The sequence below is a fragment of the Anopheles darlingi genome, chromosome 2, assembly GCF_943734745.1.
Source record: "Anopheles darlingi chromosome 2, idAnoDarlMG_H_01, whole genome shotgun sequence".
NCBI lineage: Eukaryota > Metazoa > Arthropoda > Insecta > Diptera > Culicidae > Anopheles > Anopheles darlingi.
Window position 1 is genome coordinate 56565797 of NC_064874.1, and position 19066 is coordinate 56584862.

Here is a 19066-nt window from a genome sequence, read left to right on the forward strand (position 1 = left end):
AAAATGGAACGATCCGGGCTTGATCACGTTAAAGTGCTGCGACTTGGTTTGATTTCTCGGCTTAGGCCACACTTCTCCTGGAACCCACAGAACGTGAGAGTAGACGTGTCAGAGGTCACTAACACCGGTTATGATGCACCATGTTGCTGGTACTTACCTTTGGTGGCCTTCACCACTGGACCGGGATCGACGATGTAGCCATTTACACATACGATCACAGCGAATGCGATGCCCAACAGGGGCTGCAGAAATTGAACCGCTTTCATGTTAACCACGAACAGATCACGGAGCAAACAAACAAGCACGGTTAGTGATGCAGCAACTCCCGGTTTGAACCCGGTTCGGACGATCGACCAAGACGAATTGACGATCAGAGCTCGATGGACTCGTGCTGCTGCTGCTGCTGCTGCTGCCGTGGGGGATTGTAATTTCTCGATGTTCTCCGACCCGATGTTCTCCTGATAACGCTCTTAAACTCTCCGGATGCTCTTTCTCGCGCATTTACCAACACCTTTTTCGTATCTCTTCGATCCGAAGGTTGCCGTTGAAGAATCGTATCAGCTTCTCTGCACTTTTATTGATTACTTCGCACATTAAATGCAGTGTTAGCGCGTCGCACTAACTATGGTAGAAACATCATGAATTTTCTAAATTTATCGTTTTTTTGTAATGTAATGAAATCGCCTATGAAACGCCTGTAAAAGTCGTCTTTTTCGAATGGTTAAAAAAAAGATTAATTCAAAATTCCTTTCGTTTTGAACTTCAGTGTTGAAGAACTGTTTAAAAAAAATCTACACAACTACTAAAAGAACACGCTTTGGTTGGAGGAAAAATCGTAAAATTAATGAAATTTCCAAACACAAATTAAAATACAATATTCAAACATTACTAAGAAAGTGTAATCCTGAAACCAAATGTGATTCACAAAATCAGTGCATGGAGGCTATACGCACAAATATGGACGGCAAAACAAACGTAAAAAGGCATTTCAACAAATACCAGGAAAGGATCGATAAAAGAGCTCTCCTTGCAGCAGAGAAGCAATCAATCCAAAGGACTAAAGGAAAACTTAAGGAAAGTGTCAGAAATTTGTAAAAACAAATTTAAAAGAAAATTTCTGCAATAAGAGAGGCCAATGAGGTGACCTGCAGTATTGAACAAAATATTTTGGGTGATGTTTGCGGCCAAATTCTAACTGAAACAATCTTTATGCTGGAACTTCTTCGTCGTCATTCCAGCTTCAACCATCCCTGACAGTGTCAATGGAAGAATGCGAGAATGCATTTATTTTGCTAACAGTTCCATTCACAATTTGCAACAATACCGTACCTTATCAGACGTAGGTCGCTCTAGCGATGGCAGCGTGAGTGAGAAAATGATGAGTACGGCCGTTGGACGTATTGGCTTATTCCAAATTTCGAAAGATGGCTGTCTCGCAGGTATGGTGAGATCGACCCTTGTCTTGGCCAGTTCTTATCGAAACATTGGTATTTCAGGGAGTCTCATCTGAGTCTGTGCATGTCCTGTTTGTTTGCCTAATTTCGAAGTTGCCAGGGTAGAGATAGACGCCGCACGATCGAGGAGCGAAAGGGAAGAAAACGTGGTTCAGCGGATATGCGAAGGCAAGGAGCATTTCAACACCACTAGCAACTGCGGTGGCCGCATAGTGGAAAGGCTACGTGTAGAATTGCAGGTGTTTTAGCGCTCTTAGGCCGCTGGCGGGGACCAGTAACAAATGCCCGCAATAAGATATACGCGTCCCCTAGACCACTACCATGGCCAAATATTTTATCCAAATAATAATAAGTGGCTTTCTAATTTATCAAAATAAGAATAAGGCTTTCTTTAGTTAGTTTGATAAATGCCATCAATTTTTAATGTAGCTGTAGATCAGTCAAAAAAGTCTCATGTTTCGTGCATCAATAGGATGGTATTTTCGAGCTCAGGACTCCAGAGTCCCAGTAGTGATTCAGAGATCTTTCCACACACATTTAGTTATGGGAATGCTCGCCGTATTTGAATCCCACTTTTCCTGCCCGTTCTAATGGTTCCGTTGTACAAATGATGAACTTTCGAATTCCGAAAAGAACAAATCATTCTTCCCAAAATTCTGTCACTGCCGCTGTCGATGTGATGAAAGAGGCATGTCTTCAAAAATGTGTGCTTGATCGACCATCTGAGCATAAAAAGCGAGATTTACATAATTATCCACAAACATTTATCTGGCGAACTACAAAACGAAGTACAGATAAAGTTCACAGATAATGTTCACATTCCTGCAGTTTTGATGATACAATGAACCCAGATGAATCCAAAACGTTTACACAATATTCTTCAAAGTTTCTTTGTTCAGAAAAAGAAATATAAAACACCAAAACAACATTAAATATGTAAGACCCCCTTAAGAAGCCATCGAACTTTTCGTCTAGAAATCGTCGAGAAATTTTTTTGCCACTAGACATTGCTAGAAAAGAATAATGCTGAATTAAACTAGGCTGATCACAACGGATTGGAGAGCGGTTGTGGCTTATCTTATAGCCCAAATCAGTTAATCAATGGCAGATCAAACATATTAGTTTCGTAATGAGCCACGTAGCGTTGGCCGACCTTAGTAAGAAACCCATAGTTGGCTGAACTCAAGAAGAGTTGTTTGTTTGCATCTTCTTCGGCATTACCGGGTCAGACAGAGCCTATTGGATACAGTGTTTATGGTTCAAAACGCTACACGGTTATGGTTAAAATTTTTAAACCAACTTACATTACTCTAAAAAGATCTATATTCCGTTTGAGTTATCGTGATCGCAAACATTTGCGACTCGAACAAACCTTCCGAAAACCGTCTGTAACCGTCCGAAGACCTAACAAGGCAAGTTTGTCTTTTAAAACGCATTTATTCGAAATATCACTTAAAGATAGTAAGAGTGTGTCATAATATTGAAATGCAAACGGCGTGGTCCATCGATGGCTATGCACACGATCTCGCTGTGAATGCCGGGCCTGAGTCTTGTGAGGAAAATGTAGACAACGCGTCGAGTAAATTTTTGAATATCAAAATTCTTCAATATCTCGAGCAAGATCAGAGAGCATCTCCATGAACATTTCCGACTGCGAATCATCCACATTGTGCTGGGAACGACCAGATTTTGCCTTGGTGCTGTTATTCAGTACTCTATTAATAACCGTCGAAATACGATCTAGTGTATCCTGTGAGGGAGATAGTGTGAAGGAAAACATTGTAAAACGAGATATTCTTTAGGAACACCGACCATCATTGGTTCGTCCAATCTGGTACCTGTGGCCAATCTTCGCGGAAAATTGAAATAATTTGTTCATTGAGCAAACTAATAGTTATCAATTCAGCCTCTACCAGGACAATGATAAACTTGGCGTATGTATCGTAATGCATGTTGGGTGCAGGATTTTCCTCCATCATTCGCACGAATCGCTTGGTTATCAAGTGTGAAAATATGTACTTCGACTCTAAAAAGATAGAGATTGTAAATCATGATCATTTGTAACAGCAAGTACATAAGTGGCAGAGTACCAAGACCATTCGAGCGGGCAAAAAATATTACCTTGCTGCCTTGGTTTGCGCGTATATTGTTCATCATTGTATGAACGATCTTTTGATGGTGACAAACGCAATGTAGGCGAGCCTTCACCTTCGGTCACCGGAGGCTGGCAGTGTGGCTCTAGCTTTTTGTGCTTCCAGATCTTCACAGCAGATTCTACTATGTCAGGTACGATCAAATCACAGCGCGATTTTACTACAAAGTGGAAACATTAAATTTGAAAGTTAAAAAATAATCTTATGCGATTGCAAACACCATGTCTATAAATGCATACTTAACAACAGGAATAGCTGCAATAGCATGTACGCTAACATGCGGTTCATCGTGCTTGTAATGATGAGTGCCGGATCATCGAGGAAGATTTGAGTTTGTTGCAAAAATTCAGATAAATTGTCCACTGTAATACGGTCCGGCGCTCTGGCGGCATCATGCAATAACACTTGCAACGTGTTGTAAAGTACTGCAGGCATTACGGCGCAATCAGACGATAGATGAAGGACTATGTTCACGTTGGACAATGGTTCCGATGGTTGAATATTTGGTTGGTATTTTTGAGCATTGGAGCGCTGCTTGACTGTAATCAATGTGCTAGCTTCACCTTCTATATTTTTACAAAACAAGTCTAGGGAAACAAATGGAGAATAAATAAATCATTCAGGGTGAACGTGTCAGAAGCTGCTTTGAGGCAGCAAAGTACCTGTGTCTGACATGTACGACTGGCGCCATTCGTTGGTTTTTTGGATACATCGGTCGAGAGCAATGCTCTTACACGTGTTTTGCACAGCTTCGATCGTTTCCACTGGGAGCAATCCATCAAAAGCATCCTGCAGTAGAAAGAGTCGTGTTAGGATTGTGCGGAAAATAACAAGCGGACGCCACATTCCGCAGAACAGACGCGAGCAATTACCGTGATTCGCTTGCTGAGCATTGGTGGCACGTGACTCTCCCAGGTGTCATTAATGCCTTTAAGAGCATCGTCGCAGACGGTACGGATTCGGGTCATAGTTTCACGTAAGGTAGTAACTTCAACAGCACCGATCCGATCAGTGACTGTTTTCTTCTCCGGTAACAGGTACAGCATTTGGAAATCCTTGATTACGGCAGAGGTAGCCCGTTCGATAATGAACTCAACCGTTCGGCGCACCGAAAGGCTTTGCGATTGTAGAAACGCTTCCGTTAGCCGATGCTGAATGTCCATGTGTGATGGCTTCTGACTGGTCTGGTGGTTCGCGCCGGCCGTGGATGGGATATCTGTGGCTGGTTCGAGTGCGAACGATGCGTCCAGATCTGCCCCAGTCGGTTTCGTAACAGAGCCGGAGTATCGTGTCGTGATGTGACGGTAGCGGCCCGTTCGGGATAACGTTTTTTCCACTTTCGAGGGCATAACGGCCACACGGAAATCGGCTAGAAACGGGCAGGCAGCGCTCAGTACGCTTTCCAACAGAGGATTAAAGGCGAAAGGTATGTCAGTCGTTTTCTTTTTCGAACTGGTCACAAATGGTGCGCTGGCACTGGTTTTTTGATCTGAGACTATTTCATTCCTTTTCATCAAACCACTAATGCCACCGATCTCCTCCAATGCTAACTGTTCTATGTTCGTAGTCGGCAGTTTTCCATCACCACTTATCTCGTAATCGGTGTGTGAGCTGTAGTACTCTTCTGGCACGTTCGGTTGATCGAACAACCAATCCAGACAGGCGCGCACGATAAATTTTGACGTGGGAATGATAAACATTGGTCGATGTGACAGTAGCTCGCACGTTGCCGTTGTCTGGTACACTTGGTGCAGCAACCGAAAAAGTTCTTCGTAGTACCGTAACCGAAGCGTTACTGCATCCAGCATGCTGAGATACTGCGCTATCCAAGGAATTGTGATAACGAGTTTCTTCTCCACTACGGATCGTAAAAGAACCAACTTCACATCGAACGGAGGCAGCAGCTGTGAGGAGAAAAGACGATCAAATGTATTGTGAGAATTGGCAAAGAAATATATAATGATTAAAAAAAATCTTTTTCAATAACAATTTTGACCCAACCTCAGGGTAAATTTTGAACACAAGTTATCGCGATAACTTCATACGTGCCAAGAAAACAAACGATCACTCTAGTGGACGCACAAACGATCAGTCGATTATAGATAAAAAGAACAAGAGAGAAAGCAAAGTTAGAGCGGGAGAATGGATAGATAACGGGATGATCGAATTTCGGCGCAAATGCCCCTACAAGTGGCAATAGACGATCTAATGGCTAATTGTAGTATGGAACTTTGTGAAAGTCATTGTTATTTTAGTTATTGGATGAAATCCCAATAATCGACGAGGTTCCATAAAATATATTTTACTTTAAATCGTTGAACACACATCTTACAAATCATGTATGATAACCCGGACCTATTTCGAAACAACTACCAAATCGAGCATCGAAGGAATTTATTTTTATTACACCAGTTAAGGAATGACTTTCTTCATAATATGATATAAAATAACATAATATGATTCTCCGCAGTAATTTACGAAGCACTTAATTGTAAAGAACATCGCTTCAATTTTATTTTCAGCTTATCAATTGGAGCGTGGGCGTAGTTTGTGTTACAAAATTTCTCTAAAAGCGCATGCTGCACAGTATTTTAACACAATCCATCTTCTAGCTAACAGATTCAAGATTCTTTCCATTTAATCGATATCCAGTCCATCCCAAAGTTGATGAAAGTGGGTGTAAAGAATAAACAGGAAATCGAAAGTGGCGGAAAAATAACATGGCACGAGGAAAAACAACAACGGTCTTTCCGGACTACAGGACAGAAAGAAAAGGTATAACCCCCACCGCCCTATAGCTGGAGTTATCCGGGTTCATAGTCTCACCACACCATAGAACGAACATTACACAAACAGTTTCAACCGAAGGGCGCTGCGACGGCGAAATGGAGATACTATATACGAGGACGGTAGTCTGTTGTTCCGGAAAAAATTACCGTAATGGTATCTTCTTACGATAATGGTGCTCGTAAGACATGCAACAGCTTTCATGCCTCTCAATACCCCACAGCTCCCCGGGCTTCTCTTCCGCATTCTGTCAACTCATGCAAGGGCGCCATTCCTCTTCAATCAAGGGACTCTGCATTAACACACATACATACATATAATTCTTAGTCTACGATTTCGGTATGAGATGTAAGTAGACGAGCGGTTTGAATGAGCAAAGGATAAGAAGAAGGTGAACGGCACATCCGGCGAAAACATCCACTTTGGCATCTGGTGGTAGCAATCTGAAAGCGGCTCAACACCCTATGGGGAAGTATGTATCACTTCAACGAGATTTACCCCGCGCCGATCTAGCCCGTCTTGCGCTGAACAAAAACAAGCGGGTAGAGGTAAGCAGAAACAATCACACTATTTTATCGGTTTTATGGCTCTCTTTTGTCTTGCTTTTAGAAAATTGATTTTCCAACTTAGTGTACTAGCAAAGGCCCTGGAGGCCCCATCGTGTGCCATCCGCCAACAGCATTTCTGAGCATGTTCCGGTATCTCGGTGCAGAGAATTAAAAATCAACAGTTTGCTTCCCAGGATTGGTGGGATTTACTGTTTCATCCGTCGCGCCAGAGGAAGAGAATACGACCCAAAACTGAAACGCAGAATGATGAATAACACGAGGACGTCGCCACTGGACTACATGTTGGTTCAGTCTTTGGTCTTTGGCTCCTACCCACGTTTTTGTGGCCCTTTTTCCTTGTCATGGTGACAGTCTGACAAAGGACGATTAGAATGCAATAACAGTCTACAGCTTTGCTGAAAGAATGCTCGCGGCGTGGCAGCTGGCAATCATTTGGATTTTCGAAACAATTAAAAGGCCCAGTTGTTGATAAGAAAAGCGTAACGACGATGACTTCGTTTATGAAGTATTACTGTGACTAGTCAAGTATATCGAGAAGGTCTAATGTAAGGAATGATTGTGACCGAGCACAATCAATTGTTGACCACTGTTTTATTTTCTCCTGAATTTATTTACGAAAAATTAAATTATTATTTTATAAAAGAAATGTTAAAATAGTGAAAATCAAATATACAACTCAAAAACACTTTTAGAAACAAACAGAGAAAGTATTTCAAAATGCCTTCTCGGTGCTTCAATACAATCCAGCCCAGCGGAGGTAAGAGGCATCTCACAATGGACGACCAACCCCGGCATTGCAAATCCCAAAACCACTACAAACATACGAATAACTCTCGCAGATCATATAAAAGCAACATGCGGAAATGCCGACAATATCATTCGATTGCCTAGAGCTGGAGGAGCTAACACAAAACAAACATTGAGCAGTGCCAAACACACACTGACGGAGCGGAGTTGCCGCGTGTGACTATGCGCAACAAGCAGAACCAGCAGCGGCCGCCGCGTCCCGGTTTTATACGCTGTCGGAAGTTTTCCAATCGAACGAATGCTAAAGGATTCTTTGTGATGGGTTTAGCACGTTGTTCGGGTGCATCACGAAGACCACAAATAGAGCGATGAAGCACGAACGGCAGAGATTGTCTGTATGTGTGTGTACGTTTGAGAGAGAAAGAGAAGACCGTGCGATACCGATTGAGAGGATCCAGGGAAAACCAGCAGCTTTCTCTGGACTACCGGTCTCCGCAGACGCACAACCACATCGACAAAGAGATGCTACTTTCTGCGCATGATACGCATTTTCTTTGTTTTCGCGCCCCTGCACACATAAACAAATGCAAGGCAGCCGGACAAGGCCACAATCACAGCGGCCGGGCCTCAACCGACCCGCCGTAAGCCGCAATGCTGCGACAAAACGCAGGAAATTGAGAAAATTTCATTTCCAGACACCAGCAGACGGAGAGCCTGCGAGCCTCTGCTCGTCACTGCGGTACGCCACGCCTTCATCTTCGGCTTCGGTAGGGAGCCACATAGCAACCCCTCGATACCGTACGTCTCAGGCCGTGTAGCACCATCGGTCTAATCCATGAATGGGAGCACGGCATTAGCTGTATAAGCCGGTCGAGATCAAGGAAAATCATTGTCTGGGGATTGTCCCCAGCCTACACTGATAACGCCAGTTACACTAACACCAGACCACCGGTGGCAATACTGGCGATAAATGATTCACATGACAAACTACTTCTTACCGTGTTACGTAGCGCAATTTGCCGATTATCCACTAGAATGCTACGATAGCCCTCGTACTGGAATGGCCGCGCTATAATGAATCCAACAAATTTTGCCAACACTCGCATCGTGGACATTGTTTCTGGGCGCACCTGAAATAAGATGAAACGATTTATATAATTCAATTTTCACGAAAAATACAAATATTCAACGGTAAAAATGCAGAATCGAGTGCAGGGTTGCGGAAATTGAATCGAAAATAATGAAGAAAAACACAACCGTTATCAACCAATGGAGACGCCTGGTCAGCCACTGGTCCGCGCAGTTTTGTTGAAAACATTTGCATAGACAAATAATTTGACGCACAATTACTAAAAGAATATCATGATCCGGTGAGTTTTCGTCACACTTTCCACCACGGAATCCGTTCCACTGTTTGGCAATGTTCCACCAAACCAACGGTTGGTCCCCTATTTACTTTCCAATCTGGTGCGAAAGAGTTCAACGAACTCGTGGTGTGGCTGCAGGTCGGCTGCACATTGCTGAAGGCTTTGAGCGGCAAATCAAATTGTCCCATAAAAGGCCCTTCTCCTATCGCCACGCCACGATTTGCGATGCTACATTCCACAAACGCTTTCCGAAGGGTTCCACCATGAAAGCCGTCAATGCGAGCAAGCTGTGTACGCACGACCGAGGATACTTCCACGACCGCGTCATACCAACAACAGGCGGTTGGTTATCGATCCATTTCGGAGCGCTACTGCGTATCTATGAAGCGCACACCCCACACCGTCGAGGCTGTTGAGCACGCCCGTTCCCGGTGGAGGGATGGGTGATGCCGGAGAGATATTTTCCTGCGAATTGATAATATTCTGCGCAACGCTTGCCGAGTGGCGACGTACCTGACGTGCACTCGAAATGCGGACAAACTGTTGGTAGGAATGCTGATAGAGTAGGAATATTAATTTGAAGTGTCCTAGAGCGTTGTGATTAGAATGGAATTTTCCGCATTGATTGTACTTCGCCAAGCAGATGACAGCTACCATAAGCAACAAATCAAGCGGCAATTCATTGTTCTACACTGACCGATCATTAATGGATTGTGTTTCGACGAAATGATAACAATTTACAATCAACCTTTTAGCCTGAACAAACTTTCAAATGACTCTCTCTCTCTCTCACCGGGTGGTTCACGTGACACCTCGCGCGATGGTAATGCGTTGTTTTATCAATATTCCTGAGCCCGAGCAACACCCCCAGACCGACCCTCGTCATGTCGGATGTCAGGTCGAGTTGTGTATGACCGGAACAGAAAAAAAATTGCTCCCACTTGAAGCCACCCCTGGATGGTTCTCCCTCCCGCGCTATGATACCCCATACCTACCACATACTCGCACCGCCCCTGGTTTTCCGGGATGGCAACGTTGAATATTTCGTAAGTTGAGCCGTTCATCTGGAGCAGCTCATGTATCAGGACCACCTTTAGCTGCTCGATAAAGATCTGATGGTTTTCGCTTGCCAACACGAAATCACGAAAAAATGCCTGGCTTCCCGGGAAAAGGTATTGCGTAGAAAAAAGACTCGGTGCCACAAGGCGCTGCCGTAGCTTGGACAGTTTCGTCAGGTCAATGCTTGGCAATGCCATCTGCAGTTCGCTCGCAGAATTCTAGGGATGGGAAGAAAAACTCCGTCGATTGATCTCCTTAGCACACGCGCATCATCAGCATACTCACGTCGAAGTTGCATGATATTATAAGTTGGGCACAGAACAGCCTGGCCAGATGAGCCATATTGATGGGATGCTGCAAGATCTCCATCATAGAGCGGACCTTCGACCCAAGCTTCGCCTCGAATTCCCAGGCCGGATTGAGATGCTCGGTCTCCCATATCCTAGTATTCAAGATAAGTTGGTTAGTTCATTTGGATACGGAGACACACAGATACTTGTTCAGATTAAATAAGCATGCATATCCATGTTGGTATAATCAAGTAAACAAAGCTAACCTCAAAATGGTGTAGAAGGAATCGCGTTGCTTGTTAAACGCGCCAAATTCCTTTAGTGAAGGGAAGTGATCCTTCGTATCGTTTTCCTGCTGGTAGAACACGTTCGTTATGCTGCTGTTGACCAACAGCTCACTGTTTGGACCACCGGCACCGACGGTCGGTGTGGTTTCGAGTTTCATTTTTTGTGCCAACACCTCCTGCAGGAAGCCGTTCAGTGCGGGTTGAAGCACGCTGAGCTGCTCATTCTCTACCACAACCCGCAACGTGGTGCAGTCGAGCAACGCCAGCAGCTTCCGTTGCTGCTGTAGTACCTCCGTTGCAAAGTAAACGCAATTGTGAGGGTTTCGTAGGATGCTGGTTAGAAACTCATCGCTACTTTCGCCACTCTCGGTCAGCGTCGGCACGATGTAGCGTTCTGCGCTCACCAAATTGATAAGATATGCCAGCTCGTTCAGTAGATTTGGTACCAGGTTCAGATCCATCAGAAGAGCATAGACGGCCACCAAACGGTCGATTGAAGCTCTCCGTTTAACACAATCGAAATTTATAACCAACAACTCTCGCGGTGCAAGCTCCGCTGTCTCCAACGGCCTAATGGACGGTTCAATATCAGCACTATCGCCTGCAGTTTGTACAGCGCTTGCTTGCCCCGCTTCCCTTTGCGCGAACTCCAAATACTGCGATTGCAGCTGCTTTGCGTGACCGCTCCCGGAATGTTGCGGTGTTATTCGAGACCGTTCCGCCTGGAAGTCATTTTGAATCTCTGCCTTGAAAGTGCGTAACATGCCCCGGGGATCGTAGTCGCCATCACCGTCAGTACTGTCAAGCGACACGAGGTGGTTGTCAAATGTAAGCGAAGATGAATTGAAATCGTGCCTCGCCGATACCGTATGGCTGACGGTGGTCGGTGCAATACGTCGGCGTTGACCTTTCTTACTACTACCGGCAATGTCCATCGGCTGCCGCTGGTGCTGGTGGGATGCGGATTTGTTCACGTTGGAAAATTTCTTTTTATTATCCTCTGCACCACCATCACTTGTGCCTTTAACCGGAGTAGAAGTAGCAGGACTATTGGCGTTCAGCAGAGGAAACTCGTTGTCCTGAAACAATGAGCTGTTGTTCCCGTATCCGGCACTTCGCTGTAGAGTAAAACTCGGCTCATTACCACTATGATTATTGCTGCTCATCGCTGATGATCGGCGGTTTTTGTGGGATTTCAATGACGACGTCACCACAAAGTCTCCGAGACAAGGTGAGCTGGTTTTACTACGCCGGCCTCCATCCTCAACATGGCTCCGAAAAGGCGTTCCGTTAGAAGCCTCCAGACTGTGACAAACACCACCGTTCCGTTGGCTGGATGTCCCTCCTTGGTGCTTCTCACGAGCATTTGAGCTATTGGCGATCGGTGTGCTGGTGTAAGACAGCAATTGCATGCTGCTGCTGTTGCTGCCGATACTAGCGATACCAACACCACGACTTGCATTGCGTGGAGGTGTTGCACAAACCGGGGTATGGCCGGTGGATCGACACCGTGACAGATTGCTGCCGACGTTGGGTGTCGAACTGCCAATCACGGTGGGGTCCGTCAGCTTGCTAGGTCGTCCATCGTCCTGGTTCACTGTGTCAGTGGTGGTAGTGGTGATGGTGGTGGGAGTGTTGCCGCTGACGGGTTTTCGATCCGGCTTATCCGGTCCGTGGTTATCGAACAGTTTGCGTTTTCTCAAATGTGCCGAGCTTCCGGTGGTGTCAGGTTCAACGTCGGAGACGAGCAATGCCTCCGCCAATCGGGCTCCCTCGCTGGTTGCTGTCGGTGTGCCGCCAGCCGTTGGGTCATCAGGACCGATGATTGACAGTTTCCGCCCTATCCCGCTCGTCTCGAACGCCTTACCGGATGATGTCTTTCTCGGTGTATCACATCTCGGTGGTGCGTACTTGCCAGAACTGCAACGAATCGAAAAAGCAGTTTTAAACTACTATTGCCATATTGATAAGAATATTCATGTAGATAGAGGATAATAATTTAATTAATTAAAACAGATTATTGCTTGTTGATTGAAGTTTTCTAAAGGAATCCTCCTAAAAGCATCATTTGTAATTTGCATCTTGTAGCATAAGTTTAAATGTGCTCATAAAATGTGCTGATTTATACTTTTCCTTTTCTCTCTCTCTCTCTCTCTCTCTCTCTCTTTGTTCTCTATTTACCACAAGCGTGTCCAATCTTTAAACAAAAAAACAAAGAATAGAACAAAGAGAAATACAGAAACAGAAGTGTACGGTGAGAATAACGAACCCATTAAGATTGGGGCGTCCGATAATGACAAAAGGCACAACGATGAGGTAGAAGGATTCCCCTCGCCACGTGTACCCGCCACGTTGTGTTGTATTGCAATTAAACTAGATACCTAACACCCGAAAGACTTCCGTAACAAGCAAACGAACCACACACCGACATCCCGTGTTCCCATGGATAGACCGCCGGTCCGTCACCGGCTCCGTTCACTGTCGACCGGAGGTTCAAAAGTTATTCGCTATTTTCTACCCTGTTGCGTGTGCGTGTGTGTGTGTGTGTGTATGTAACTCTACAAGCTGCCACCCAAAAAAAAAACGCGTAGCAACGACCGTGTATGCGTATGCTCCACCGGGGGCTCCTCCACCACCTCTTCGCTCTTCTTCGCTTAATCATGTGGCTTTAAATAGAAATGGTTCGCGCACCAGCGCGCACACAAGAAAGTTCAAGGTCGAGCACAAAAGCTCCGCTCGCAATAGCATATGACAGAAACACAGGCGCCGCTTGGCAACCCGCTCCCCACTTCTCAGCCAAACCCCTCCTCCCGCTTGAGAGCAACTGGGCAGCCCACACCGGGCCGAGCTGTCAACTTCCGCTGGTGGATGTGGTGCTGGTCCGAAGCTGGGGGCTCTCTGATGGTGTTCTCGCACCGTCTTCATGTTCCGTCGTTCGTTCGTTTCGCGCGCTCACTCTCCTTTCCTTTGGTAAACCTTTCCTTCGGCGATCGTGAGAGCGCGTGTGTGGACGATCCCGCGTCTGTTTTCGTGCCGGGCACCGATCGTCGATCTTGCCAATCTACTCGGGAAGACAAAGCTTTAGCATGGCTGCGAGTTTGCACCGGTGTTGCGTAGAGTATTTATCGATCGCTCTTAACCGATCGATCGTTTCTATGGAACGTTTCGCTAACATCATCATGAAGTTGATCGCACATTGGGGATTTTTTTTTATGCTGAGCGTTTATTATGCGAGCAAGCAGTTAGAGCCAGAATGAATCATTTTTATAGGGATCGGTTGTAACGTAATGCAGATCTTCTAGATTGATCTTTTTCTATTCTACTCACAAAAATGTTGTCGATTTGAACCGTTTAACGCCATCGAATATTCGAATCGACTATAGCAGTGCACTTTGGAGCGTGTGCTTAGCAAATGATGGATAATTTCTAGTAGTTCTAGTAGTAGAGTGTTCTAGTAAGAAACTAAGTGTCCCTATTATGAGCTTACGTAAAGTAAATCAATGAATCAATGAAATTTGCATGAGTAATGCAACTAAACACAATTAGTAAAATCATAGAGCATATAAATTAATAGAAATGCTTATCAATGTTCAGAAATCTGCAAAGTTGCAAATATACTAACTGATCAATAGTAGTGTGACGAAATACTTATATCTCTTTTATTCAAGTTCAAATAACAGGTAGTACAGTGACAAGTTACAATGTAAAACACAAATTTAGTTGTAAATCAATAAAACGAACAGGCTTAGCTCGAAAAAAAGCAGACGACCCCATGAAAATGTTGACCCCGGTGTGTCTCAGATGAACCCACTAATAAAGCAAAAGCACCAGCAACCGCCGCCAGCCATCACCATCGCATCAGAGCATGTGCAGGGATGTAGAACAAAAGACTTCTGGAGAAGGGGCATCATTATGCGAGCGTAACATCGGCCGCAGTTAAAAAGTCAATGGTCTCAGTTTCCACATCCGGCCGACCCCGCACCGGAAAGGGGTTACGAACGATACTCTGCCAGTGGGCAGAGTGCGGCAACAATTTGATGGAAAATGTAACGGACAAAGACCCAACACGCCACTGGACCCCGACCCGCATGGTTTGGTGGCTGCGATGGTTGGCTAAGCTGAACGTTGTGCACGGTAACAACCTCATGGTCAGGGTCGCGAAGCCAGACGCCGCCCGAAGTTGATGGCCTTTTTTTTCAGGTGTCCAACATATCTCCATGGTAGTTCTCTCGGTGTTTCTCGTCATCCGCTTCTCACTCGCATCCATTGCCCGGCGGGAAGGAACTTCTATGTTACTGTCATTGTTACGCTCGACCAAGGCGCTGTTTGGGCTAATGTCTGGCTGAAGATGGCGCGGAATGTATCGAATCCGAAACCATGCTCCATCGTTTGCCCGCAGCTCGTGTGAAGATGTTGATGATTAGTCAAGTTCAAGTTCGGCTATTTCATTCTGGGCGCTAGAGCAAGACAAAACACGAGAGTCTTGCTGGAACGTGGTTCGCCTGCACGCTTGCCAGGGGCCAAAGAACTTTCATTTTTATGCCCCCTTGCTTTGGCCACCCATCCGTTGACATTGAAGTATTCGCTAGTGCTCGTGCAAAGCATTGAGTTATTCGTATTGGATTGCTGAAGCCTATGATGTTACGTTTATAATTAGCATTTCAATGGTTTTGAATTAAATACACAAGTTGAAGCACCGTAGCGATCAAAGCATTTAAATTACTTGTACTACAAATATAATCGCTCCCTATAAACCGTGCTCTTGGTGCTAGATCTGTACTGGTATAGCAATAATTATAATTTTATTTTCAATTATTTTAAGTATATACAGTACATGAAGTAGTGTGGTACAATAAATAAGGATAATTTCATGAAAAGGAACGAAATGGTTAAACAGAGGATCATGTACTTACTCTTCCGTTTGCGTGTGAATGAAGCCGATGAAGTAGTTGGCGAATGCCTCGATGGAGTGATGATGAGATTCATGTTTCTATTCCAATCGCAGCGTGAATTGAAACATCCAATCGAGGAACGAGGGAACCGAAAATAGGAGAAGAACAAAACGAAAGAATGTAAAACATTAGTAATCTATCAGGACAGGAACATCAAACGAAGCATTGCGCGCTTGGCTATGCAGACTCTCTGGCCGTAAAGGTTTGGCTGGCCAGCCAATCATTCGCAGGAACACAACTCCGAAGGGGGTAAGGGTTTCGTTTTCGGCGGAATCTTGGTATTTCACTCTCGACGTCGAATCGAACAGAACGCGACTTACTATCGGCAGGTTCGTACCTGCCGCGATCACGATTACCTTCACAAACCGCTTCTGGTACGTGTGAATGTTGTTGCGTTCATTGACATACGGTTGAAGATCAAGAGCAACCATCATCATCACCATCATCGTCATCATCATCATGATCGCAATGATCGTTGAGAAGTGAAGCGAGTAGTTTGCGGATTTGCTTTTACTTGGCGAAGAAGGTGAACATTGTCGCATTCGCTAAGGTATTTGAGGCCGCCAGCCACATTAGTTCAAATCAAGTGTTTCGCGTTCACTCCTATCTCCGGGCTTCCACCTCACATTTGCGGCGTCCGTAACCTTCCCATCGAGTAGTTCCAACCACTTCCCATTTCCTAGACCGCTTGTCAAATATCGCGACCCTCTTGGGGGTCGCGCGATCAGGTGTGTGTTCAATTGACCGAAAAACGTCCAATGCGGATGACCTTCATTTCGGAGGATATGAGCGGGCTGAATTCCAAAATTCGCTAACCGCCCAAGCACCACGCGGCTTGGAAACCTGATCTTGGTGACACACATGTGCGGGTAGCCCCCACCAGGACGGGACGTAGTCTCTTCGCAAAATTCCGCACTTCACTCCATTCGACTTCAACCACCTGTAGCCGGCGATGACGACGATTTAGTGCTCCATATGCCTTTTCTGTCGCCAACGGTTTAAGTGTTTATCCTTTGACAGCGCATGGCTAGAAAAGCGCCATTGTATAATTTCATGATTGGAATGGCAGCTAAGAATAATGCAAAATGAGGTTACATCAAATACAGCAAGGACTAAGTTATTTTTGATATTATTTCTTTTTTTTAAGTATCATAAGATACTATTCTGAAAAATCAATAAATAAATTGATCGAAACAAGAAATAATTTTATATCTAAAGAAATGATACAAAAGGATATACCAGACGTTGCTTTTTGGCACATGGAATTTATGTTTTTTCCTCCGTTTAGAAAACGAAATTCTGATTAACAACATTCAAGTAGAATACGGAATACATAGTTTACATAAATGATAAATCGCTAATAAATAAACTCACAAAATTTAATGCACCAGATTACCACTTTACTTATTGTACTTGACTATAACATGTAACATTCCGATCAAGCGTCGGCATCCCGCGGTAAACGGTTTCTGTTTCGTTAGTAAAGTATCGAAATGCCGTCGTTCGCACCATAAGCACTATTCGAACGAAACTGAAAGCAGCCGCCTGTCTACAGACAGTGTCCCCGTGTGTCCCGTGGCCATGATGATGCGACTGGTTGATGGTGAGGTGAAGAAGGTCGACGACAGTGTCTCATATTAAACACGTTGTCGCAACAGCGGTGCCCTGCGGTGAGGACAGCACTGTGCCACGATCGATCAACGAGTCGAGCGAATCTTCCTAATCTTGCACATGGCGACGATCGTAGCTACTTCCACCGCCGCTAATTTGGCAACGAAAGGAGGGAGACAGCACCATCAAACTCCACGCACCAAAAGCAGTTGAGTCAGACAACCTTGAACCAACGGGTAACCTCCAACTTGAACGCAGAGGAAGTCGAAGCTATTCACGCAGAGCACCGGTGGATCCGAGACCCTAATCCTGGCGATCTATCTATGCGGTTCCATAGCGCCGCTCGGCTTTAGCAACAGCAAAGCCATATCATCGACATGTGTGTTTCCTCGATGGGATGGGAAGGATTCGTTTCACCGCGTGTACGCATGTTGACGATTGCTTCACGTTCGTTGGCCTCTCCATGTTCGCGCTCTACAGAACGGAAATCGAAGACTTGCGCATTCCACCAATGCTTGCCTTCGCCCCATAAGTCATCGTCTTCAGCGGTACCCCATTCCACCCCACTCCATCCCTCCGCGATGACGATTCCACTCAAGCGACTTCCGCTCGACGCAACGCACATATAACCAGAGGCGGCTAGAGGGAGGGCTGCTAGAATACTCTGCTCTTGCCATCGTTGCCATCGTTTCCCAGCCACGGCGTTTAATCCCAGCGCGCCTTGGAGGATAACACGAGCGTTAAAGCGTTTTGTGCTGTCTCACTCACCAGCGAGCAGCCAATGGTTCAATGGCCTATACGCTATACACAGGCTTCTGCGTTCCTTCGGTGCGAGCAGCTTTGAATGTGAATCTTTGCGAAATCCGTGAGAATGTGGCCGAGAGACCCGCTCCGGCATGGGTCCGTCGGCGCGCTCGCTGCCGGCTAGAGTAGCTGGCCTCGCCGAAGATCAAGGTCTTCGGTGCTAAGTTCATCACCTGATATTGAGCAGGTTGCGTGACGACTGAGCCGGAGTTTGTCTCTCTTCCTCTCTCTCTCTTTTCTTCTCACTCTTTTATCTCTTAAGAATACCCTCCCCCGGTCCGCAAGTTTAAGCGGTGCTGTTTCAGCAACAAAAGATGCTTTAATTGCTTTCCCCGTCGAGCTGGAGATGAAGATTTTCGTTCTAGATAAACCGTTGATGAAGCACTCGTGTTTTGTAAACGTGAAATTTTTTTGGGAGAATCAAGATAAAAGCTGCTAAGTCAGCAAAACTAGACTACAACAATTTGTTTAAAAAACAAACGTACAAGTAATTTGCATTTCCGACAATAGTATGGCTATCAAAGCGATATCAAGATGACGAAATAGATGGTTTCCGTAACAACGACACGAGTGTGTGTGTGTGTGTGTGTGTGTGCTATTAAATACTGACGAATGAAACACCATTTTTTCATAGCTTACCACACCACTAAGCGCAGCTACTAGTGAGTGCAGTGTCAGCATAAAGTGTGGCGCTGCTTAGTTGACTTCATCGTACGTTTTAAGCGACACCCGGTATGCATATCGCTTCGGTCTCGGTCAGCCCGCGACCATCGCCGATAGGTAGGAAGAAAAAAAAACATTCCTTTCGATTCGGATTCGGAGCACAGAAAAACGAATAAAAGCTCTTGACACCAAAAACAGAAAACTAATGCGAACGAACGAGCGCGGAGGAGCTGCAGCTGAATTGCAGCACCGGTGCACTACCTTTAACACCCGTTTTTGCTTTCTTCACCCACGGTTACCCCAACCGGTTGCTTACTAGCTCG

General features: G+C 45.3%; 2 protein-coding genes across 3 annotated transcripts in view; both read right to left on the bottom strand.

The window, feature by feature from the left end:
• Window positions 1–407, bottom strand: part of LOC125948697 (beta-hexosaminidase subunit beta-like) — a 3299-nt gene extending 2892 nt beyond the window's left edge. The window contains exons 1-2 of the mRNA XM_049675008.1: window positions 158–407; window positions 1–77 (exon numbers count right to left, since the gene is read on the bottom strand). The exon at window positions 1–77 is cut by the window's left edge and continues 3 nt beyond it. Of these exons, the coding sequence (XP_049530965.1) occupies window positions 1–77; window positions 158–266 (186 nt within the window). The 5' untranslated portion in view covers window positions 267–407. The remainder of the gene's footprint in view (window positions 78–157) is intronic.
• Window positions 408–2880: 2473 nt separating this feature from the next.
• Window positions 2881–19066, bottom strand: part of LOC125948683 (protein disks lost) — a 77855-nt gene continuing 61669 nt past the window's right edge. For both annotated transcript variants that reach the window (XM_049674977.1, XM_049674976.1), the window contains 11 exons: window positions 15627–15703; window positions 10693–12633; window positions 10422–10578; window positions 10073–10354; window positions 8709–8840; window positions 4480–5511; window positions 4270–4396; window positions 3847–4194; window positions 3576–3767; window positions 3293–3480; window positions 2881–3204 (listed from right to left, as the gene is read on the bottom strand). In XM_049674977.1, coding sequence (XP_049530934.1) covers window positions 3049–3204; window positions 3293–3480; window positions 3576–3767; window positions 3847–4194; window positions 4270–4396; window positions 4480–5511; window positions 8709–8840; window positions 10073–10354; window positions 10422–10578; window positions 10693–12633; window positions 15627–15703 — 4632 coding nt within the window. In that variant the 3' untranslated portion in view covers window positions 2881–3048. The remainder of the gene's footprint in view (window positions 3205–3292; window positions 3481–3575; window positions 3768–3846; window positions 4195–4269; window positions 4397–4479; window positions 5512–8708; window positions 8841–10072; window positions 10355–10421; window positions 10579–10692; window positions 12634–15626; window positions 15704–19066) is intronic.